The sequence below is a fragment of the Austrofundulus limnaeus genome, unplaced genomic scaffold (genome assembly GCF_001266775.1).
Source record: "Austrofundulus limnaeus strain Quisiro unplaced genomic scaffold, Austrofundulus_limnaeus-1.0 Scaffold206, whole genome shotgun sequence".
In the NCBI taxonomy this organism is placed as follows: Eukaryota; Metazoa; Chordata; class Actinopteri; order Cyprinodontiformes; family Rivulidae; genus Austrofundulus; species Austrofundulus limnaeus.
The window spans coordinates 167,430-192,063 of NW_013952608.1; the positions used below are offsets into that span (position 1 = coordinate 167,430).

The 24,634-nt window shown below is 38.8% G+C and overlaps 3 protein-coding genes across 3 annotated transcripts in view; 2 read left to right on the plus strand and 1 right to left on the minus strand.

The window, feature by feature from the left end:
- The window catches only part of LOC106524908 (E3 ubiquitin-protein ligase MARCH2), a 6,663-nt gene extending 4,385 nt beyond the window's left edge, over window positions 1–2,278 (plus strand). The window contains exon 5 of the mRNA XM_014018937.1: window positions 1,023–2,278. Within this exon, the coding sequence (XP_013874391.1) occupies window positions 1,023–1,178 (156 nt within the window). The 3' untranslated portion in view covers window positions 1,179–2,278. The remainder of the gene's footprint in view (window positions 1–1,022) is intronic.
- Window positions 2,279–4,888: 2,610 nt separating this feature from the next.
- On the minus strand, window positions 4,889–14,586 carry LOC106524909 (ras-related protein Rab-11B). The gene is made up of 5 exons (XM_014018938.1): window positions 14,329–14,586; window positions 12,074–12,269; window positions 8,246–8,439; window positions 8,035–8,115; window positions 4,889–5,590 (listed from the first exon to the last, which is right to left on the minus strand). Exons 1-5 carry the CDS (start codon window positions 14,366–14,368, stop codon window positions 5,445–5,447), a joined length of 657 nt encoding a protein of 218 aa, XP_013874392.1. The 5' UTR covers window positions 14,369–14,586; the 3' UTR covers window positions 4,889–5,444.
- Window positions 14,587–16,573: 1,987 nt separating this feature from the next.
- Window positions 16,574–24,052, plus strand: LOC106524907 (mitochondrial import inner membrane translocase subunit TIM44). The gene is made up of 13 exons (XM_014018936.1): window positions 16,574–16,628; window positions 18,963–19,067; window positions 19,153–19,317; window positions 19,437–19,517; window positions 19,663–19,812; window positions 20,152–20,285; window positions 20,409–20,494; window positions 20,773–20,865; window positions 21,051–21,175; window positions 21,276–21,326; window positions 21,608–21,697; window positions 22,095–22,205; window positions 22,364–24,052. Exons 1-13 carry the CDS (start codon window positions 16,599–16,601, stop codon window positions 22,481–22,483), a joined length of 1,341 nt encoding a protein of 446 aa, XP_013874390.1. The 5' UTR covers window positions 16,574–16,598; the 3' UTR covers window positions 22,484–24,052.
- The last annotated feature ends 582 nt before the right edge of the window (window positions 24,053–24,634 follow it).

Below are 24,634 nucleotides of genomic sequence, written 5' to 3' on the forward strand. Positions count from 1 at the left end.
TTCTTTCTTTTCTCTATAGACTTGGAACATTTTTTTCTTGTATTTTGCTTTAATTTACTTTAAAATGATAAAAATAGCTGAAGGGCAGATTACTCTTGTGCACAAGTTCTTTTACATTGAGTAGTTATTTGACTGAATGTTTTCCAGGAACTTTCTGCCTGCACAGACACGCATTGCTCCTTGAAATCGCTGTAAGATTAAACTGCATGGTATTTTAAAACTGGGCTGCATTTGGAACCAAAACTCTTCTTTAGAAAGACACACTTTAATGGTTATTAAATGGATAATTTAACTTAAAGACCTTGCACAGGAAGGAAGGAATTAAGGAATTCATACCTCTGCCTTCCATGCCAGAGTTTTAAACTAAGATCATGTTATGTTGATAAGGGACCGATGTACGATACGTATAGCTGTTTTCGTCAAACTCTGAACATAAAATTACATGCAGTTTCTTGCAATATTATAGTTTTTTGCATGATCTGTTGGCACTTTAAGTATATGTTCTGAATGACTATCAGCACACCAAACTTTAGCTCAATATTTGTAAAATATACACCCTGTTTTTGTGTATTTATAAAGCACCTAGCTTCTAGTCAAACAAGCTACTCAAAGTGCTTAACAACACAATTTTTACCAATCCACATACACATTCAATACTTGATTACATCTCTACAAAGATAATTTTAACAAATCATTACATAGAGTCTAAACAGTGCTTTAGATCACATTCATACACCAATGGTGCATATTGGACGCAACAATAATAATAATCGTAATTTATTGTACCAGGTTTTAGTAAAAATTGCAGTTATCCATCTGTAGTCCTCGGGGCAGGTAGTTGGAATAGAAACAGAAAAACATTTAAGTGGAATACAAAAACATAAATTCACTAAAAAATATTTTATCGACCCTTGTCCAATGGTTTGTGTGATTTTTTCTAACTTTATAGCAGTACTAAGACATTTTGAATGATTAGCCTTTTTGCAACCACTGAAATATCTTCTGTCTTCTTCCAATCTCAGGTGTCGTTTCGGTATCACTGTCAGTTGTACTCTGAGTGGAGGAGGACCAATCAGAAAGTGCGCCTGCTCATGCCCGACATGAAGGGCGCCCACACCACCCAGCGTTCAGTGCCGACCAAGTCGACCAAGAAAATGACTGATGAGACCATCGTATGAGTGCAGAGCAGGTTGGAGTAGGAGTGTATTTAAAACCAAGCTCTCCTGAGCACTCACTAAAAAGAAATCATCGTAATGAACTTTTGCACTTCATACGGACCATCCTGACAGAGAAGAGCTTCTTTCTCGTCACGTTTTCTTTATTGAAGCACTTGATTTAAAAAAATAAAATAAAACATTATATTGGCTGACAACAAAAGTGGTTTTGGGAAGAACTCCTTTCAGAGTCGTATTAATAAAAACTGAAACGTCTGACAGTCAGTGCTGGAATGTGAACGACTGGACACATGGAAAATGGACTAACCAGCCGGATTTTTTAATGTCAGCGACAAGAACTTACGAAATACTAAGACACAAGCTAATGTAGCAGGATATAACAGATTCAGCATGCTACTACAGTATAATATAAAACATATTCACTACCTATAATTTCCCCACTCCCCTTCCAAAATGTATCTTAACTGGTTTTGATCAATGGTTAAACTAACTGAAAAATTTACGAAAGATGACAAAGTCTAGTTGTGAGTACTACTGTTGTTTTCTTTGACAATAGACAGCAACTGTCACTCCTACCACTGTTTTTTGTCTGTAGTCTATACCTTTTAGTTTTTCCAGGTAAAGCTTTTATATTGCTGTCTGAAAAGTGAAAATGAAAACCCTGTTCCTGTTTAGACAGCAGATGAGGCATCAAGTATTCTCTGCACTTGTCGGGGCTACAAGACAAAGTACTGAAGATAAAGTGTTTACATTCTAATAAGGATAATGTCTCCTCTGTCAGCATAAAATGTGCATAAGCAGATAGCCTCACCTCATATGTAAAAACMCCATTCATGAACTGAGATGCCTAGCAATGACCAGTAGTAATGTCCTAAACTCTCAAGAGATGCAATTAAAAAAAAGAGAGAGAAACAGTGTTCAGATTGATGAGACTGAGAAACATAAAAACGTTTGAGAGCGGTTTGGCAGGGGAGGAAAAAATATGTTCTGAGATGTCAATGTATGAAGCGTACACTAAAAGTATTTTTGTGTTACTGTATTCTTCCTGCTTTATCCCCTGGAAAGTTGGGTTATTGTGCAATAAAACATGAGGGACTCCTGGACTTGTGAAGTGTTGTTGCTTTTGGGCATGTGTAAGCAATGTGATCAGCCAGTAGGGACTTTTATAAATTTGAGTAGTTTTTTTTTAAATAATTTTTTCATATAAAGAACTATAGAACAAAAAGTAAAGCAATTTTGTGTTTGGTAGATTATTTCTTTGTTGTAACAGTGCAGCTTGGCAATACATCTTACATGTATACCCTTGGAAAGCCTGGTAATGTCCCTTTTTAATGGTTCCACTACATTTGTAAAGAACATGCATTTGTGGGATGAGCAGGAGACCAGAGTGTGTGGGTTGCACATATAAAATATTTGCCAAATACTCTCTGCCATTGCCAAACAGTTTATTTTGCCATTAACTCGTTTGGTGGATTGGATGATTAAAGTTTGAAGAAACAAGACATATTGACAAAATTAACAATTTGTTCATTTACACACGGGGACAAAATTGTTGGTAACACTTGTTTAATGAAAGAGAAACCCACAATGGTCACAGAAATTATTTGAATCTGACATAACATTTCAATAAAAATGTAACAAATGAAAGTCAGACATTGGTTTTCAACTATGATGCGTCAATTTTTTTTAAATAAAACTTTTGAAACAGGCCTGGACAGAAATGATGGTACCATTGTCTCAGGTTTGAAGGGTGCCTTTTCCAGACAGCCTGTTTCAGCTCCTTCCAAAGATGCTCGATAGGATTTAAGTCAGGATCATTGAAATCCACTTCAGAATTGTCCAATGTTTTCCTCTGAGCCATTCTTGGGTGTTTTTAGCTGTTTTTTGGTCATTGTCCTGTTGCAAGACCCACGAGCTTCAACTGAGACCAAGCTTTCTGAATCTGGGCAGCACATTTCTCTCTAGAATCCCTTAATAGTCTTGAGATTTCATTGTACCCTCCACTTATTCAAGACACCCTGTGCCAGATGCAGCAAAGCAGCTCTAGAATATAACAGAGCCTCCTCCATGTTTCACAGCAGAGACAGTGTGCTTTCCTTGATATGCTTCTTTTTTCCATCTGTGAACATAGAGCTGATGTGCCTTGCTAAAATGTTCCATTTTTGTCTCACCTGTCTGTAGGACATTCTCCCTGAAGCTTTGTGGCTTGTCAACATGTAGTTTGGCAAACTCCAGTCTGGCTTGTTTATGTTTGGTGTCCTCCTAGGTCATGCAGGCAGTGGGAGACAGAAGAACTCTGACTAAAATAACATCATTGATGAACAATGTCTCACACCGCATGCATGAAGCTGTGGCTGAACTGGAGAGCTCCTTCAGTGACAGACTGCTGCATCCGACGTGCACCAAAGAGCGTTGCCGCAGATCCTTCCTCCCAGCAGCTGTCAGACTCTATAACCAGTACCACACCCAAAGATCACAATAAGTGTTTACACACCTGCTGCCTGCACAATCATTTTTACTGTTACTATTCATTGTAATTACTCAACTGAAGGATCATTTGCACTACTACTCACTTATATTATTACTAATATAAGCAATCAGCTGCTCTGTTATTACCCATTTTAAACCTTAAAAAACTCTGCTGTAATTGCACATCTGTGTTTCTTGTCTGCATTGTGATATCTCACTTTAGTCTGTTGAGACTGTTTTGCACTGAAAACAGGCAATTTCTAATTCCTAATGACGGATTCTGATAGTCTGTCTCTAAAACAAAACATATCATTTCCTATTCTTGCAAAATTCTTTATATTATATTTTTATTAGTAGTAGTTGTGTCATGGCTAGTTAGTGTTAATTTTGTTTTGTGTACTATCTATAGTTTTTTTAAGTAGCTAGTGTGTGAACCTCTGTATGGATGCTGCTGTGACATATTTTCCCCTCGGAGGGACAATAAATGCTATTCTATTCTTCTCACATTAAATCCACTTTGACTCAACAAATGGCATATGGTGCAATCGGACACTAATGTTCCTTGAGCTTGAGGTTTACCTTTAATTTCTTTTAGAAGTTTTTCTGGGCTCTTTTGTTACCATTTGTATTATCCGACTTTTTGATTTGTCATCAATTTTCCTCCTGTGAATCCAGGGAGGTTGGCTACAGTCCCATGGATCCAAAATTTCTGAATATGTGCAACTGTAGTCACAGAAACATCAAGCTGCTTGGAGGTGGTCTTATAACCTTTAACATGCTCGTCTATAATTTTCTTTCTAACCTCCTGAGACAACTCTTTCCTTTGCTTACAGAATTACTTCTAATTTAATACGCTAATTTATGGACTAAAATAGTACTAAACACATTTGTGTACTATAAATTGGGGTGGCTGTGGCGGAGTGGTTAGGGAGGTCGTCCTGTTGTCCGTAGGTTGCCGGATCGTTTCCCCCGTTCCAGCCGCCTCAGTCATTATGTCCTTGAGCAAGACACTTCACCCACCTTGCCCACTGATGGTGGTCAGAGTGTTCCTGTGGCACTGGTGCATGATAGCCCCGCCCCCGTCAGTGTGGCCCAGGGCAGCTGTGGCCACATTGTAGCTTATCATCATCAGCGTGGGTGAATATTGAAGTGTAAAGCACTTTGGAGTCCAGAGGGACTTGATAAAACACTATATGTTGAAGCCATTTACCATTTATAAATTGCTTAAATAAATCAAGACAGCAAAATATTGTAAAATTTATTTTCATGGCATTAATATAATGTATGTGAGCAGACAAGCTATCAAAACAAAGAATATATTTTACACAAAACGAACTAAGCGTCAGCAGCATCACAACAATTCTTTTTTAGAGATGATGACTGAAGTAGGCAGAGAGAAGCCCAAAAACAGGACTGCAGATACGAACTGAAGCGGCAGGCTTTACAACCCAGTCCGCTCCAAGTTTGTGGCAATTACCAAAGAAATGTCCAGACTTTCAAGGTCTCCGACAAGGCTATTCTGCTACACTGCCATGGTTAGCTAACAGTAGTAGCAGCTCATGTTGTACCCTCAGTCCTGTTTTTGCACCAGAATGTAGCTGACTGTACCTGGGTCAGATTAAAACTCAAAATCCAACTCTTCTTCTCTCTGGGATTGATCATTTGTGGCATTACAGAACTGACTCCACAGATTTAAAAAGTGCAGATTCAGATAATGTTGCTCTCGGGGACAGATGAAACCATTTCAACACTGTGGATTTCAACTAATAATTAACCCAGGTGAGGGAACGTTGCCATGGATTACAGGTTCTGACAGCACTGCAGTTTGCTTCCCCTCTGGCCGTCCATGGTGGGCGGAACGCTGATGTCCACAACGTTGTTTCCCGGGGACTCGTCGTGGGCGGACCGCTCAGCAATCTGCTTTTGCGATACAATGCGATATATTTCTGTTTTTGAAGAGATAAAAGAGAAAGAACGTGATCATTCTCTCAAAATAATCCCTAACAGGATAACTTTCTCCAACCTTATAGTATCTAAAAAGATGAAATAACCCAGCCGAAAAGGGAAATTGTCTTTGTAGGAGGAAGTTACAGTTGCAATTCTAAAATTTAGGATCATAAAAATGATACCCGAGTTAAAAAACAATTAGAATTACCAAGTCTCAGCCTCTTGCTTACTTCACTACCATTGATTAAATTGTTATCTTAAAAAATAGGCTTAAAATGAGTCTGTAAGTTTTGTAAGACAGGGATATGTAAACAAAATTAAAGGCCTAATCATTAACCCTTGTTAAATATCTTAAAATAATCCCAAAAGGTTTATCATCCAAGAGATTCATGAGAAATTTTGCTAACAAGCAAAGTTAATTCTAAATGAGGAAATTTTGAACAAGTCTCTTGTGCAATATGTTAGCCCTCAAAATCATGTTTCGGGTGAATCTCAGACAATTTTGTGTTTTAAAATCAGCAGTCCATTAACTTCATATAGCTAAAAGTTAATCAGTTGTAGACGTACATCCAATTATTAATTTCAGCAAATTATATTAGAATTTGTCTGTTGGATCCTGTAAAATTATGTTATTAAACAGACACAGGCAAAAACAATWTCGTCCACCTTCACTTTTAAATGGTGGGAAAATCTTTACCAAACAGTTGGTTTATGAACGTATACTTATGAAGCTGTAATCTGACGGAATTAAAGTGGTTATAGTTCACTTTTCATGAGTCTAGTTTACATTTAAAAACATTTCTCAGCAACACTAAAGAGCTAAATTACCCCAACAATGTCAGAATACTCTCCAATGGCATGCTGCTAAAACCCAACAGGATAGGCTAACTGTGATGGGAAAGTTACGATTCTGCAACATAAAAATATTATTTACTGGCCAGAATTATCTTCTCAGCTTCACGTGGATTTATTTAAACTGTGAATTTTACAGTGATGGGGGTAAATGCTTCAACACACACCTTTTGAAGTGAAGTTCTGCAGAAACATTGTGAACAAATAATATCTTACCTGTTGTAGATAGCTCATTGAACAACCTCAGTTTGAAGAAACTGTTTAATTAAGAACATTTTTAACAAACTTTTATGTTAATATCAGTTTTAAATTACACTGTTATGTTAAAAGAAATATGACATAATATACAGGTATACCAGCTGTCATTGGAAGTGATACAGCTAGCTGCTGCTACTGCTTTTTAAACTTTTACAAATACATGATAATGTAGACTTATAAATAGCAAAACAGCAACAATCTACTTTGGCCAAGCCCCCACTCTAAACAGCCATTAGCTTGTCACTCAGGCTCAGAACTAAACTCATAAAAAAGAGTAAAAAAAATAACAACAACTGGACTTTCAATTCTAAAGTTGAAGCATCCAGGAGGCTTTTTCAATTCAAACTAAACTCATATTTCTCCAAACTGAGGTCATTGAACAAGCTATTACAACAGGTAAGATGTTAATTATTAAAAACAGAACCACGGCTCAAAAGGTCTAAACCAGGGGTGTCAAACTCATTGTGACCGAGGGCCACGTGAGCGTTATGGTGGCCCTCGAAGGGCCACTTGTAATGAACTTTGACGTTTCATGTTTAACTTTGACTAAACAGTGTCTTAACACGTCTTCTTTTAAACACTGATAGGAACTAAGTGTATAACTGACTAAATCTGTAATAAATACAGAAATAATATTTAGTTTATGGTTGATGCTGACTTTAAACAGCTCATTTTCAGACATTAATACTGTGCTATCCAACTAAATTGCTCAGTTACTTAAAGCCAACAGCTCAGGGACAGGAATGTATTAAATTTATCTTTATTTAATTTATTTTATTAAATTTATTTTGTTGCATTTAATCATAATTTTAAAGTTTACCATTGATATAAGAAACAATTTTCATGTAAAGTTAAAAAAATAAAATGAAAAAATGTTGGGGGGTGGGGTACCCCCCCAGCGGGCCACACGGGAGTCACCCACGGGTCACATTTGGCCCACGGGCCTTGTGTTTGACATATGTGGTCTAAACTATTGTTTGGTTGTTCTGAGGATACCATCTTATACAGAATATAAACTTCCTGAACTCAGAACAGCTAACAGATCGGTATGTTTGCCTGTATAAGAGATGGTTTCTGTAGTTGGTCATAAAAACAACTGTGTTAAGTCACTTTCATCTGACTGGAATCTCATCGTCTCTAAAGTTTGAAACTTCTGCAAATGAACACGATTAGAGCTTTGATAGCGAGCGCATGAATGAGGAACTGAGACATGTAAAACRGCTGCTTCAGGTTCTGCAGGAGGGGAAGAGTCGGACAGAAACGCAGAGTTTGTGGAGGAGAACCTGCCAAATGGCAGCTCAGTAACCACTGTGGTCTCTGTTTGCAGCCGTACCTGTAAGAATATTTTTGAAGGCTTCTTCAACATTTGTTGAGTCCAAGGCTGATGTTTCTATAAACGACAGATTGTTCTTCTCTGTGGATTAACAAAAGTGAAACTTTTTTAAACATACACTCAAATAAACACTTTACAGATAGAATACAGTCCACAGTGAGCTTACACCAACAGTCAGAGCTTGAGCGTGTGTTTGTGGAGGTTTCGGTACCTGCGAAGGCGCGGGCTTCATCTGTGGGCACGGCCCTGAGGTGACGCAGGTCACTTTTGTTGCCCACCAGCATGATGACGATGTTGTTGTCGGCGTGGTCTCTCAGCTCTTTCAGCCAGCGCTCCACATTCTCGTAGGTCAGGTGTTTGGCTATGTCGTACACTAACAGCGCCCCCACCGCCCCTCTGTAGTATCTGTAAGAAGAGCAAAGGCAGATTGCACATATTTTACTGTGTTATTACTTATTTTCCTACCCTCATCTATGGTCATGAGCTTTGGGTCATGACCGAAAGAACGAGGTCCCGGATACAAGCGGCCGAAATGGGTTTCCTCCGCAGGGTGGCTGGTCTCTCCCTTAGAGATAGGGTGAGAAGCTCAGTCATCCGGGAGGGACTCAGAGTAGAGCCGCTGCTCCTCCACGTCCAGAGGAGCCAGTTGAGGTGGCTCGGGCATCTGGTAAAGATGCCTCCTGGACGCCTCCCTGGTGAGGTATTCCGGGCACGTCCCACCGGGAGGAGGCCCCGAGGAAGACCCAGGACACGCTGGAGGGACTATGTCTCTCGGCTGGCCTGGGAACGCCTTGGAGTTCCCCCGGAGGAGCTGGAAGAAGTGGCTGGGGAGAGGGAGGTCTGGGCCTCCCTTCTGAAGCTGCTGCCCCCGCGACCCGACCCCGKATAGGCGGAAGAAAATGGATGGATGGATGGATTACTTATTTATAAATGCTCAGAAGAAGTAATGCATAAACTGTCTAGTATTTAAAGTAATCATCTTCTGTATGATCTTATCAGTCTGTAACAGTTATAGAAAACCCACTCTTTTGTTACAGGTGTTTGGTTTTTTTTTTCATCATTTGTGTTGAGGTGTGGACCCAGAACCACTTTAACCTTTGACATCAATAAAGACAAACAAAAAATCTCAGCCTTTTATCAATTATTAGATTTAAGTCAAAATGTCAACTATTATTGGAATGCTGCCATGTTGTGTTTTTGGGAAGGAGCATCTGAGCACTCATTACAAGTCCCGCCTACAAATCCTCAAAGCTCACTGACAGGCTGTCATATTATCAATCACAGTATAAAATTCAAAAAACTATTAAAACTAAACTGATGAAAATTTATAGATACAGCAGCAATGCTAGAATTACCCAATTCAACAAAAATTGGCACTAGAATAAAAATATTCAATTTATTTATTTATTTATTTATTTTTTAATTCATTCATTCATTCATTTTTTAGTTATGAAAATGTTTACATTGAGGGTGGGACTTAAAAACTGTTCAGATAGTTTATCACCTTCAGGCCTCTGATCCTGTCTCTAGTTATAATACAGTATATCTTGATAATTGCAACGCTCATTGCCTTCACTTTTTTTTCTTTTCCAGTAATTCAGATTCTGACTTAAACCAATTTCAACTGTTCGACAAAGAGTTTCACGTTTGACACTGAAACATCTTACTGTAATAATATACCAAGGAGATTATGGTCAGGTTATTAGTCTGAGCTCCTCAAAGTCTGAGACCATGGCTCTTAAAGTTTCATCGTTTCTCTGAGCATTGTGCGCTCTGACCTCAGGGTGAACTTGATGRGACATCCGGTCTTGGAACGTTTGAATATTGTCCTCCAACTGTACCTAACCTTTCGCAGTAAAATAACAGAACCAGCTTTGTGGACAGGAACAATTGGTTTTCTGTGATGGTTGCTCATGTATTTCCTCCATACCATTGTGTTAAATCACACCTGAATACTCCAAACCAGCAAAACAGCTAAACTTCTGCTTTCGTGTACTCACTTGATGATCAGTTTTAAACAATGCATTTAATGAGCAGAACTTTGCTAAAATCTATTCTTTTTTTTTTTTGTGAATTCTGCTTTGAGTCCAGATGCATAAAACCTAAAATTTTAACTTATGCAGTATTTTAGTTTTGACACATTGCTTGCTTCTACAGATTAAGTGCTGTGGGTAAATATTACAGCGGGTAAAATAAGAATTGAACACGTCACCATTTTTCTCAGTAAATATGTTACTAGAGGAGCTAATGACATGAAATTTTCACCAGATGTCGGTAACAACCCAAGTGATCCATACATACATAAAGAAATCAAACGATAAATGTTCAGAAATTAAGTTATTTGTAATAATGTGGAAGGGCACAGGGAAAAAGTATTTGAACACACTTACTGAAATTTATCTAATACTTTGTACAAAAGCTTTTGTTGTCAATGACAGCTTCAAGATGCCTCCTGTATGGAGAAACTAGAGGCATGCATTGCTCAGGTGGGATTTTGGCCCATTCTTCCACACAAACAGTCTTCAAATCTTGAAGGTTTCGTGGACCTCTTCTATGAACTCTGATCTTTAGTTCTTTCCATAGATTTYCTGTTGGATTCAGGTCAGGTGATTGGCTGGGCCATTCCAGCAGCTTTAGTTTCTTTCTCTGAAACCAACTGAGAGTTTCCTTGGCTTTGTGTTTGGGCTCATTGTCTTGCTGAAATGTCCAGCCACGTTTCATCTTCATCATCCTGGTAGATGGAAGCAGATTTTTATCAAGAATGTCTCTGTACATTTTTCCACTCATCCTTCCTTCAATTATTTGAAGTTTGCCAGTACCATATGCTGAAAAACAGCCCCACACCATGATGTTCCCACCTCCAAACTTCACTGTTGGTATGGTGTTTTTGGGCTGATGTGCAGTGCCATTTGACCTCCAAACATGATGTGTATTCTGGCATCCAAACAGTTCAATGTTGGTCTCATCTGACCAGTCTATATTCTCCCAGTATTACATAGGCTTGTTTAAATGTTGTGCAGCAAACTTTAAAGGAGCTTCAACATGCTGTTTCTTCAGCAGTGGAGTCTTGCRTGGTGAGCGTGCATACAGGCCATGGTGGTTCAGTGCATTACTTATTGTTTTCTTTGAAACAATCATACCTGCTAATTCCAGATCTTTCTGAAGCTCTCCACAAGTGGTCCTTGGCTCTTGGACAACTCTTCTGATAATTCTTTTCACTCCTCTGTCAGAAATCTTGTGAGGAGCACCTGGTCGTGGTCGGTTTATGGTGAAATAATGTTCTTTCCACTTCTGAATTATGGCCCCAACAGTGCTCACTGGAACCTTCAGAAGTTTAGACATTCTTCTGTAACCGATGCCATCATTATGCTTTGCAACAATAAGGTTGTGAAGGTCTTGAGAGAGCTCTTTACTTTTACCCATCATCAGATGTTTCTTGTGTGACACCTGGCCATCATTTGGGACTGAACCAGCTGATATTAGTTTGCACTGACAAGGGGCAGGCTTGCTTTCTAATTACTGAGAGAGTTCAGCTGGTGTCTTGGCTTTCCATGCCTTTTTACACCTCCCTTTCTTCATGTGTTCAATACCTTTTCCCTGTGCCATTCCACATTATTACAAATAACTTMATTTCTGGACATTTATGGTTTGATTTCTTTGTATGTATGGATCACTTGGGTTGTTACCGACATCTGATGAAAATTTCATGTCATTAGCACCTCTAGTAATATATTTACTGAGAAAAATGGTGACTTGTTCAATACTTATTTTACCCGCTGTATAAACGTCTACAAAATCACCCTCATGGAGAGGTTTAAAGGACTGTTTATTTTAACCTTTGTAGTTTATCGTAGAACATTTTAAGTGCAGCCATTTTCTTGGGACAGCTAACTTAACAAAAACTTTATATTTGTTGCCAAAAACCTTCAAAATGTGAATTGTTTTTTAAAATATTTCAGTCTTAAGGATGGAGTGACACTGTGTGACGGTCCAGGTGAAGGTTTCACATGATGAGCGGGTTTATGAAGGACAGACTCACGCTGACGTGATGGCTCTGTAGCGCTCCTGTCCTGCCGTGTCCCAGATCTGGGCCTTTATCATCTTGCCGTCCACCTGAATGCTGCGTGTGGCGAACTCCACGCCGATGGTGCTTTTGCTCTCGAGGTTGAACTCGTTCCGTGTGAATCGAGAGAGCAGGTTGCTCTTTCCTACGCCCGAGTCTCCGATTAACACGACTGTGGAGGGAAAGACAAGTGGATGAAGACGTGTGCGCCATAGGTGTAATTTGCAGAGGGGTTCATTTGATCAAGTCTAAATACCCCCCCCCCCCCCCATAAAATGACATAATTTGCTCAAACACAATAGAAATTAACTGGTTAAGTAGACAGATGCAACTCTCTTGTTGTCTTTAGGTAGTTTTAACCTGAATTAAATATTTACAGTCTCATATATGTACGTTTAAGCATAATTACTAAAAATGACATGCAGGATTTTGCATTCCTTGGTGTGCGCAAAGTGTGTGTGCAGCGAGAGACAGGTCCTGGACTGTTTTTCTATAAACTGAACCAATTMCACTGAGTTCAAAATTATTATGCAGTTTGACTTGTGAAGATGTTTTTGATTGAAATAACTTTCAGTTTCAGTAAACTACTGCTGCAAATTCAACAAATTACCATTTTCAGTTCTTTACAACCTTGTTTTTTTTTTTGCAGTAACATTTGAATTATACTTTAACAGCTGATGACTTGAAAATTATGCTGTCATTTACATCAGCTATTTAATAACATCAGAGGAAAACATGCTTTGCGTAATTTGGAGCGTGTGTACATTACAAAATATTTATAAAGATGGGAACATTTTTAGGAGTTTAAGCTCTTTTTTTATAACTTAAGTGCCCTAAAATGAATCCTTTTCAGATTTATAATCAATCACAGACCCTGAGTCTTAAGAACACAAGAGAGCAGCCTTCCCTGAAACCATCCGGACACAAATTAGTTGATCTCTTCACGAGGAATGTTTTGTTGTTCTCTGAGGAACCACCAATGCATAAAGCATCAGAAACATTTTTGTCACTAAGAGAAATSTGGTAGGCTAGTCAATATAATTAATCACTCAGAACTCAGCATTGTCAGTGTATTTTCACAGAAAATACTCTCTATTTGATGTTAAATTTGAGAAAATAAAAAATGCAGCCTGATCATCAAGGCATAGCCTAAGATAAACTATAGAAAAGTTACTGAAAGAAATAAATCAGCCTCTGACATTTTCATGAGTCCATTAAAGGAACCGCAGCTGAGTGAAATTGGGTTCATTCTGATTAGTAAGTGTAAAAATAACTTGATCACGAGCAGGCCCATTGTTTTAAGCTGTAGTAGGAATGAGTCTTTGGGGCAAAGTGTCAGGAGAGAGGTGGAGCCTTTCTGTTTTCCTTTCTTTCTCAGCTAAAGGAAACCGAGCCGAACTTTTGCTTTTGTCCTGCTGTCGGCACCGGCTGGTCCGGGCTGCAGGAAGCTGATAACACGCCTCATCAGGACCTGAATCGACAGTTTCAGGGGGCCTTCCTGTTTGGGACAGGCAAAGAGAGAGAGAGAGAAACCAGAGAGGGATGGATGGATGGAGGAGGTAGAGAGGCAGAGATCCCTCGCCTCCGGCAGATGCTCCATTCATCCCACAGAGGATACTTTGTTACATCTAAATGGCCTTTGAGTTGTCACAAGCCTGGGATGTTAATGTGCCACAGGAGCTGATATCAGGATCAAAGGAGCCATTCTGGTCCCAGACAAGCATCTGGGTTCTTTAGCAGGTTTATTGATAGTCAGAAAACACAAAAAAAAAAAAAAAAAAAAAAAAAAAAAAACAGAAGAAGTCCAGGGCTGCAGTGATGATGAAGCTCACTGATCAGGAGCAGGTAGGCTAATCAAGGCCTTTGATTAATCTCCAGAGGACAAACATCAAATAAAACAGAACAGATCTTCTCTATAAGTTGATGAAAGTTTAATAAAGGGCTGAACGCGGATATGGTTGCGCATTCTTAGCCTATAAATGCAGCTGCAGGCGCTGTGTTCCAGCATTGTGTTAGGATCAGAAGCGACTATAATCATCCGGGCAGGCTGAGAGGAAAACACCCTGTTTCCTTCAAAAACACACAGCTGCTCGGAGACAAACACACACACAGATTCATCTGTGGAACAAAGCTTTGACTATATAGCGGGGAATCTTTTTTATTTGTCCCTTGTCTTGTCTCTCTCTCTCTCTCTCTTTTTATTTATTATTTTATTTTATTTTATTTTTTACCTTTGAATAAGAAATCGTATTCGTCGTCTCGGTTCCCCATTCTAGACGAGGCCGCCGCTCCAGCGCTTTGCTCCGGAAGAGGATGAGTAGAAGGTGTCGCTCTGAATTCTCGCTTTATGCCCGAAAAAATATTTACAAATGTTTAAAGATTTGTGCTCGGACTCTGCGCCAGTGTGTCGGCTGTCAAAGAAGGCGAGCTGCTGCTGCTGCTGCTGCTGCTGTTCGCAGAAAGGGAGAGCTCCCAAAACTCTGCAGAGGGAGGGGAGGAGTCCCTGCGCGTCACATACCTGCCGCACGAGGGCGCTCTGCGCGCGCATGCCATCAGCACATACCTGCCAATCATCTGCTCCCTCCTCAGTCAGCAGAGGTGGGAAGATACAGTAACGCATTGTTTCCCAAAGTTGGGGTCGGGACCCAAAGTGGGGTCCCGAAACGTCAAGGTGGGGGGTCCTGAAAAGATTTTCTGAATTAATTACATTTTTGCCTTAGTTGTTACAAAGGAGTGAGGTTAGTGTATTGAAAATGGATAAATGTAGTATAAAAATATTGTTACTATGCCCATGTTTTGTTGACCTGATACAAATGTTTATCATTCAAAAATAGCTGGGGGCACAGGTCTCTGCTACTGTTATTTTGTGGGTCAAAAGCTGAAAAGTTTGGGAACCACTGCACTTTGGTTCCCAAAGTTGGGCTTGGGACCCAATTATGGGTCATGAAGCACCTTGGATAATCTCCAGAAATCAATTTAAAGGGTAATAAAATAATTTCTGATGTAATATTTTCCCTATAATTATTACAAAAACATAAAATAAGTATAAATAAGTATTTATATTTGTGTATAAGCTGTTTAGCTTGTTAAAAAGCCTGTGTTTTTAGGGTTATTAATGAAGTTCGTATACCCAGACCAGTAATATTTGGGGTCACAAGTTTTTGCCATGGATATTTTGTGGGTCAGAAGATAAAAAGTTTGGGAACCACTGCAGTAACGTACTCAAGAAAGCCAAGCTGAATATTTGCTTGGAGAGAGGTCTCTCAATTTCTTGACAGAATYCTCTTATCTAAAACTGAAGGTTTCTCGAGAAATATTTACCCCACATGTTCTTTATATATACTTCAGAAGACAATTAAATGAATCACTCAAAAAAATGTAACTTTATTTGGAGGAATAGACATCATTATAATAGGAAAAACAGTGTTGTTAAATCATTAGGGTAAGGTGGTCTAAATGCCATTGTCTTTGACACTGTTGTTGCTCAAATTAAATCATTTGACAACCATACACGCGGACTTTCTGTGCATTTATTCCAACGTGTTTCTGCATTCTTGGTAAATCGTGCCACCACAGTTTTTTGGCGTTGTCGGCAGGGTATAGAATATTGCCATAACAACACAGTGWACGATGCTATAAAACTGAGATAATTACGAAACAGATTGAAACTCTTCATAAAGGTTATTGTTGGATAGTTGAGAGTGAAGTTGACTAGCAATGAGAACTTTGGAAATATAAGGCAGATTAGAGATAGGATGAAGATTACTGAAGTTAGTAGGGTCAAGACTGTGTTTCTTGATGACGGGAGGTAATGGCAGCAGATTTAAAAGCTGTGAGCGGATGATGCTGGTTTTCTCAAGGATACAGGTGTGTGACACGAAAACTTTTGGAACTTAAATTGAATTAAAGAACTAAAAGTGAAATAAGTCTAATTGAATTTTTAATATAACAAAATACAGTTTCAAAGCAAAGTAATTCAGAAACGATTAAATTCAGTTTCATTTAGTGAAATGCATTTTCAAACCAATTATTCAATTTCAAATTATACAAATACAGATTCAATCTTGTCATTCAAATTCATTTTCTAATGACACAAGTTTCTCCCCATTTCTGCCTAGATTTTAATGACAGGCCTCCAGCAGTGAGATAATCCATGCAGCTGATCTATTTTTCGTTAGTACTGGTTGATTCTTCTGACAATAAACACTGCTAAATACAGCCTTATTATTACAAAAAAAACTTACCGATATAATGTTACAATGTCCGAGCATTTTCCTGCATGATTGTTGCAAGCAAACGCCTGCACAATGGTGTTCTGTCTGATGGTTATGCCAGAATGTATGGGGATTGACTCCTTCAACATGGCGTCGTGTTTAGCACTCTAAAGTCACGTGACAGCGCCTGACTTCTTTTCCGTTCTGCTCTCCCATTGGTCAAATACGTCATCAGCTGTCTCTGTGAGGGCGTACCCAGGAAGCACGTGCTTCATTCCAAGATCAAGATGGCAGCCTCTGTATGTCGGTGTTACGAGGTGAGTCAACCATTCAGTCCTTCGTTACCGCTCTAAGGGATGAAGCGCTTCAATAAATGATAGAAATGTACTTCCACAGCTTTATATCCAGTTTGGTTGTGTGCAGATACATGTATATGCTTATTGGTTTAGTTTTAGGCTGACAAAGCGCGAGATGAGAACAGGCCTTGTTCTTGTTGCATCAGTTGTGAGAACTGTAAGATACTGAAGGATTTTGTCAAGTGCTGAGTGTAAGAATATAATATTAGTGAAGGGGAAAGCAGAGGTCACAAAGGTGCAGAACTTGGGGAAAACGGGGAGTGTGATAAAGAGGTGAGTAAAGGCTGGATGGAGAAAAGTTTCAGAAGTAATTTGTGACATCAGGGTGGCAGCAAAGGTCAAAGGTTCACAAGAGAGCAGTGAGACCAGTTCTGTTGTAAGGATGTGGATACATTTTTTAATCCTACACCAATATTAAAYCTGACAGTGGATTCCAAAAGAACATCATAAACCATACAAAATAACACCWAAATCATGTGATTATCTCAGGTATGAGGGAAGTTGTTGTTGTTTGTTTAGGTGAAATCAGCTCTTGTTTTCTTGCTGCAGTTCACAGCAGAACCAATGGGGCCTTTGTGACCATTTCACCTGGTTATTTGTTTTTTTCCTCATAACTTCCTTAACGTTCAAGATATCGCCATGGAATTTTTAGGAAAARATTCACATTCTGTCCTGATGCATCTCAGTAGTCCAGGTAAAAAATCTAAAAGAAAAAAATTGTGTAGGTCTTCTGGACGGGTTCTCCTTTTTAAGAAACGTTTCGTCTCTCCTCCAAGAGACTTCTTCAGTCTGAGAGCCTGAAAAAAAGCCTGAATTTTGCCTGAAACTCTCAGACTGCAGAAGTCTCTTGGAGAAGAGACGATATGTTTCATTAAAGAAGAACCCGTCCAGAAGACCTATACAATTTTTTTCTTTTTGATTCACATTCTGGTTTTTGTAGGAAGCATCTTGTATCCTAAAAACTAAGAAAACCTGATAATTGCTGATGCAAAAGTAGCAGAAAAAGTATAAACTAAACTTAATGACAGAGTTTGAATCAATTCGCACACCTCTCTCGGATCACGAGTTTGTCGTGACTGTTTTTTTCTTTCTGTAATTTTTATGTTTCTGCACAGTATCTTGCCTTATTTTCATTTTATCCAATTTCATCTTGGTAGCCTGTTACAGTAATGATTATTCTTACTTTTATTTTGATGTATGTTTTTTTTACTGTTACTATCTTTAATTCTACTATTATTTGCTACAACTGATAATATCACATAGCAATACACTGTTTCTGTGGATTGATATATGTATCTGCTGCTGCTGCTACTACACCTGAATTTCCCCAGGTGGGACAATAAAGGCTGTTTCTGTTCTATTCTATTATAAAATAGTTTTACAAGGCAAACTGCAGCATTAAATCAACTTAATGTGTCTTAGAAAGCAAGGAAATTACTGTATTTATTCATGTATAATACTAGAAATTTAACCCTAAAAATCATCCATAAAGTGGGGGGGATAGTATTGATAATTAGATTTTTATGCTTTGTAAGCTCAAAAAATGATTGCATTATACTCCACTCAAGATTGTATTATACATGAACAAATACGGTAAAACAATTTAAAAACCATGTGGACGTCTGTTTTGTAAACAAAGCTCCTCAACCAATGATAGTGTCTTAAATGTGTCAAGTGGCAAAGACAAGCGTCAGCTCACTTTGCTAACAAGTGCTACTCCAGATTTAAAAAAACACACTTCAACGTTTCAAATCATTATCAAATTTGGAACAAGGCAGATAAAATAATGTTCTTCATGGCAGCTTATCTCTTTAAGGCGTCACTAGAAAAACTCGGGTGATTTACTTTTATCCTATTTTCAAAAATTTRTCTCTTCAAAACGCATCAACAAAAATTAAAAACTCGAAGACGAGGCTGTAGCTAACTACCTGATGTCAGCGCGGTTTGTTGAAACTCGTGGAAATAACGAAGCAGGAGKAAATAAGCAAACGCACCGAGCAGCCTCGCGAAATCTGGTCACAGCAGTTTGGGAAGAAAATGGCAGCAGCTGCTGACGAAATGTCAACATCCCTACCAAATTAAGTGACAAGAATGGATAAGAATCAGAGTACAACACAGTTTAAATGACTGGAAGATAAAKTTAGAGACCAAACTGAGGTGGACTGGAYGGAGCTTACAGCAGCACAGAAACATTTTTAGACTAATACAGAACAAGCTGTGTGTACACCCACAGCATTTGGATATAACCTGTAACAGCTCTGATTGTGTCTGAGTTACATTGTTTCTGATTTGCAGTTGATTGGCAGAAACACTGTGGCGCTCTGCGCTCGGTCTGTGGTCTCTACGCCGTGGAGAGGAGACGCTTACAGGTTACACAGGAGCCCAGCTGCAGCTGTACAGGTACAACTTCTCCCATTTATCACAGAATCACTCACTGGATATGTCAAGAGACCGAGCGGCAGATTTGTCTGTTGGTTTGTTTTAGGTCCGATATGCTTCAGGACAGAAAGGTTTCCTGGGGGAGTTTGTTGATAATCTCCGTCAGGAGTTCAGTAAGAACCAGGAGATGAAGGAAAACATCAAGAAGTTTAGAGAAGAGGCCAGGAGGCTGGAGGACTCTGATGCCCTTCAGCAGGCCCGTAGGAAATATGTAAGGATGTTTTACCACTTCTAGTCTCAGTAGGTTTTCATCATAGTTGATACGTTTTARTTAATTTGGTAGGCATGTATACATTTTGAATGATGACAGAACCTCTTTTTTTTTCTTAGAAATCTATAGAGGCTGAGACAGCAAAGACATCAGAGGTGTTTAAGAAGACATTGGGCTCTCTGTCAGAGACTGTCAAAGAGGTAAGATGTTAAAAGTTCACAAAATATAACTGTAAATAATCAGAAACTAAACCTGATTGATTCTTCTCATATTGGGTTTTGTTTTCATCATAATTTACTTGTAGTTGTTTTAATCCTTACCAGTTATTTTGTTTCTCTGCTAAAGAGTCTTGAGGAGGTGAGTCGTACCAACATTGGGAGGAAGATCAAGGAAGGTGTGGAAGAAGCAGCCAGGACGGCCAAGCACTCTGCTGAGTCTGTGTCAAAGGGTGGAGAAAAACTGGGCCAAACCAACGCGTTCAGGACCATCTCCCAGGTCAGAAAACATCTGGTTCATAAGAGTCAGGCTGAAAATGATCAGAATCTCAAATGGCATACTTTTTTGTCAACTGGATTTAAGCTCCTGCCTTGTCTGCTGTTAAATAGGATCAGTAACAGACTTTCAAGTGTTTTTCATGTTCATTCTCCTCAGCACTTCTAATGGTTTCCATAAAAACATAAAGATTGTCCATACTTAGCAGATTCTCATTTAAATTTAGTCCCAGAACTGTGAAAAAAAAAACCACACAAAATAAACTGAGTCTAACAAACAGGCTGCTAATCATTTGTGTTTGCAAACCTATATTTGTACTGTTATTGTGACTGAACTCTGCAGGGTGTGGAATCCATGAAGAAGGAGATAGATGTCGGAGATGCCGGCGCTTACAGAGCCCCCGCTCAGCTGAGGATGAGGAGCGACTTCGCCTTCAAAACTGCCGACTGCGACACCCGGGTGTTTGAAGCCAACGAGTAAGAAACGGTTGTTTTCACTCCCTATGTGGGAAATGTACCAATAAACACATTTTAGTTTGAACTGTCCTTCCCTCAAATGTCAACAATTTCCTTTGTTTTTCTTTATGGTTTGTGATGTAGAGTGGCTATGGGTGTCATTCTGCATAAAGACTCAAAGTGGTACCAGCAGTGGAAGGACTTTAAGGACAATAATGCAGTTTTTAACAGTAAGTTGGTTTATTCATTCAGACATTGTGGATTTCGTTTTAAATCRTAAACAGCTAACATTATAGATTTCATGAACTTCCATTTAAAAGCAGCAGGTGGCAGCAGATTGTTTACAAGGAAAAAAAAGTGCAGACGTTAGATGTTCAACTACAATAATCAGTGTTTCTGCTGCAAAGCTACCGGCTTAAAATATTATCACAAGATACCTGCATTTTACTTGTTTTAAACAATAAGATTTTCTCTTTTTTTTTGTTGTTGTTGTTGTTGTTGCCTTCAGGTTTATTTGCAATGAAGATGAAATATGATGAGAGCGACAACGTGCTCGTCAGAGCATCCCGATTCATGACCGACAAAGTCACGGACTTTTTAGGTAATTCTCCATCCTGTTTATTGGTATTTATTTATTTTTTCTTCTGGCTGTTGTTTTAACCACATTAATTGTTAAAGTACATCTCTCTGTATTGAAATGGAATCGTATAACAGAAGCTCATTGTTTGTTTGTTTTTTTTTGTTCAAATGGTAGATTCATTGTTTTATTCTGTTGTATGTTTCTAGGTGGACTTTTCTCAAAGACAGAAATGTCTGAAGTTTTGACAGAAATTACGAAGATTGACCCCAATTTTGACAAGGACTCTTTTCTTAAACAGTGCGAGAAGGATATTATCCCTAACATCCTGGAGGTAAACAAAGCCAATCTTCTCTTATAGAGCTGTTTGACTGATCRTGCTCCCTCTGCTCAGTCAGGATACAGAGTGTTGATGGTCTCTGTCCACTCTGCAGGCTATGATTCGTGGAGAGCTGGACGTGTTAAAGGACTGGTGCTATGAGGCTGTGAGTGATTCACCAAGCGTTTAAATATCAGTTTGTAATATTTTAAGCCCTAAATCACAATAGACTGGTCTACATATAACCAGTGGATCACCTTCTTTACATACATATTCATTAAAAATGTAAATCTGTTATCAGAAAAACTTTTTACTCCTCTTTCTCTACACAATCATCTATTCAGACACAGAAACCCTCCCACAGAACTGGTTATTCATCTGCTGTTGTGCATCATGTGCAAAATGTAATGTTTCCATCAAGGTTTGTTCTTATGCACTTATTTTCAGACTTACAGTCAGCTGGCGCACCCGATCCAGCAGGCCAAGGCTCTGGGGCTTCTCTTTCAGTCTAAAGTCCTTGATGTTGATAACGTAGATGTGAGTTCTTCCACTCTCACTCATTTCTTTTTATTTGAAAATGATCTGTTTTAAAATGATAATCCATGAAAAATAATCAAATGTGTTCTTTAATTGGTTTTGGGTTTACTGTCTGTAGTAGTCCATTCACAGATCAGGTTCAATGAAACAGGTTTAGACTTGGATCTAACTGTCAAGTCATCAAAGGATAAGTCTTGTTGAAATGTGTAACTTTGAAAAACACACAACAATAATTATTTTAAGTTTTACTGAATGAAAACACACAACAATAGTTATTTTAAGTTTTACTGAACGAAAACACACAACAATAGTTATTTTAAGTTTTACTGAATGAAAGCAGAGTTGATGATCTGTTTTCTAATCACAGCTCTTTGTGTCGTCTCTTCCTGCCTTGTAGCTAGCAATGGGGAAGATGATGGACCAGGGCCCGGTGCTGATCATCACCTTCCAGGCTCAGGTTGTCATGGTGATCCACGGTCCCAAAGGAGACATCGTGGAGGGAGATCCGGTCAGATTCTGCACAGATGGATTRTTTACTAGGATTTCACTGAAATTGTTTATAAATTTTAAATGTGTGAAAAATATCTAAAACAGTTGATACTAAAACAAAGAAGAGCCGTTTAGTCCTCATTGATCTGACCTTTTCTTTCTCTCCTCTCTTAACAGGATAAAGTGATGAGGATGACGTACGTCTGGGCCTTGTGCCGAGACCAGGAGGAGCTGAACCCCAATGCAGCGTGGAGGCTGCTGGACATCTCCGCCTCCAGCACCGAGCAGGTCCTCTGAGCTGGGGGTGAACTCAGACTGATCCAGAGGGCAGCAGGTGGCGCTGCTCATCATGTCTGCTGTATATTACCCTCAGAGGGCAGAGGGAAACCTTGCTCCTCTGGACTGTTTGCACTCGTTCCCATCRGGACATTAAACACACCGACGGAGGTCAAATATATGACACATTTATAGAAATCTGTTTCCAGTTAGATTAATATGTCACGCTGCTCCGCTCAGAATTCACGACGACTAACTGTGAATAAAGCACCTACGTGAAAACCAACAAAGCTGTGCAGTGTGACAAAAACAGTTTTTGTCACAGGAGTTGGACAAAGTGAATGTGCAGCAGTTATACCAGTAATACCATTCTATGAAAACTATAGAAATCTGCTTTTGTTCATTTTAACACAAGTACTGTAGGAAAAAGTATTTATGTTTATAAAGGTGGAAATGTTTGCCTGGTTCTTGGATCAACATGTGACCAGCTGTRTTAATGTTAAAATTAATTAAGTTGMGTCTGACAGCCTTAGASATGTTAAAAGCAAACTGATCCTAAAACCTGCTTCATTTTTATGTTTTTATATTTTCTCAATGAAACAGTTCTCACAAAGACCAACATGAGACGGTGAAGTGAGCCGATGGGGTTCAAGTCTGAGTTAAACTGGGTTTTATAATGGCTGTAATGTCTCATCTTTTAGTTTTTACATAAAACTGCTGGTTGATTCAACTCCAATCAAATGCAAAATGAGATGAATTTTTAAGAATGAAACAAAACTGTAAAGATTATTTATTTAAAATCATTCCTATCAGTTCGTAGAAAGAGTGTTTTGTACGTGGCGAGAAACTGCAGATGCTTTATATTTTGAAATGCATGTTTTTTCATGTCTCTCCATTCTGAGTCAGGTTTAGTTTTTCATTTATTCTTTAAACTCATCTGTTTATTAAATGTGGCACCTGCTTTCTTTCATTTAGGCAGCTTYATTGTTGAAGCTTCATGTTGCAGATCATTCACGTGTTTGTTTTATGAACGTGGCTTTAGAGTGGGTAAATGGTGACRATATAAACAAAAGTGAGTGTTATATGGACTGCATCATTGCATTGACTGCTGTTGATATTAGTAATGTGTAAACCACTGATGATACTAAACTATACCTGACTTGTGTTATTCTGTTTGGAGTCCTGAGTGTGTCCTTAAGATGTGTGTCCATCACTGTGTTGCTGCAGGACAGTTCTATTACAGCAACTCCCAACTAAAATATGTTCCCATGGCTGCAACACATGCACCAGATAAGAAATCTTAATTATTTTGGAGCACTGGTTAATCTCCCAGTTTGTACAAGGTGCATTAGCTTTTGCAATTAATTAGGAACGCCATCAATTTCTTGAGCTGGAGGGAATGGCTTTATAAATGACAACAGGTGAAAAATAGTCATGACTTTTCACATTTTGTTGCATCAGAATGCTGGTCAGCAGGAAAGCGCACAGTTATTAGTTTGTATAAATTGTCTTGCACTGTGTGCTCAAGCAGAAATTGAAGCATGGRTATTGTGTATTGATGAACTAATAAATCAGTCTGTGTAAAGTTGATATATTTGGTTAAAATGACACGACTTCAGATTCACACAGTGAGTCACGTGGACGACTTCATCCTGCAGCTTTGACAAAAAAAGGGAAGTTCTTAACATGACCACAWCTAAAGCTAGTTTTTCTGTAGCACTGGCCCGTTGTTCTGCACCACAGTTTGACTAGTGGAGCGATGGAAAATGAGCCACAGCAGGAGAGCTCAGTGTGGTTTGATGAACTTCAGGGCAATTAATCCACTCATTAAACCTCCTGGGAGATGACATATGGCCTCAGGCAGGAGAGATCTGGACATGCACAGAGTATCTGTAAAAACAATGACAAATGTCTGTCACTCTGATGTCTATGTGGTTCTAGGGTTTGTCGATTTGTTTTCCAAACTTTGTACTTTAATTATTTTTTCTGCCAAGCTATTAGCCTTGGAGAGCTTCCAGTACATAAATTAATTGATAAAATTACCTATATTTTTTCCCCAAGGCAATTAATCTTGATTTTCTGTATAATCTAGTCAAGGGGAATGGAGAGTTTTTATGTGGACAAAGCATCTCGTGCTTTGTTGTCTATTTTAATCTGTGACTTCATGAAGTC

Excerpts from the sequence above, each read along its gene's own strand:
- LOC106524907 (XM_014018936.1), top strand. The coding sequence starts at position 16,599 with ATGGCAGCCTCTGTATGTCGGTGTTACGAG. Across the intron at positions 19,518-19,662 it reads TGTCAGAGACTGTCAAAGAG|AGTCTTGAGGAGGTGAGTCG; the intron begins GTAAGATGTTAA and ends TCTCTGCTAAAG. Across the intron at positions 21,176-21,275 it reads TTATCCCTAACATCCTGGAG|GCTATGATTCGTGGAGAGCT; the intron begins GTAAACAAAGCC and ends TCCACTCTGCAG.
- LOC106524909 (XM_014018938.1), bottom strand. The coding sequence starts at position 14,368 with ATGGGGAACCGAGACGACGAATACGATTTCTTATTCAAAG. Across the intron at positions 8,440-12,073 it reads TACAGAGCCATCACGTCAGC|ATACTACAGAGGGGCGGTGG; the intron begins GTGAGTCTGTCC and ends CTCTTCTTACAG. Across the intron at positions 5,591-8,034 it reads CTTCAAAAATATTCTTACAG|AAATATATCGCATTGTATCG; the intron begins GTACGGCTGCAA and ends CTTCAAAAACAG.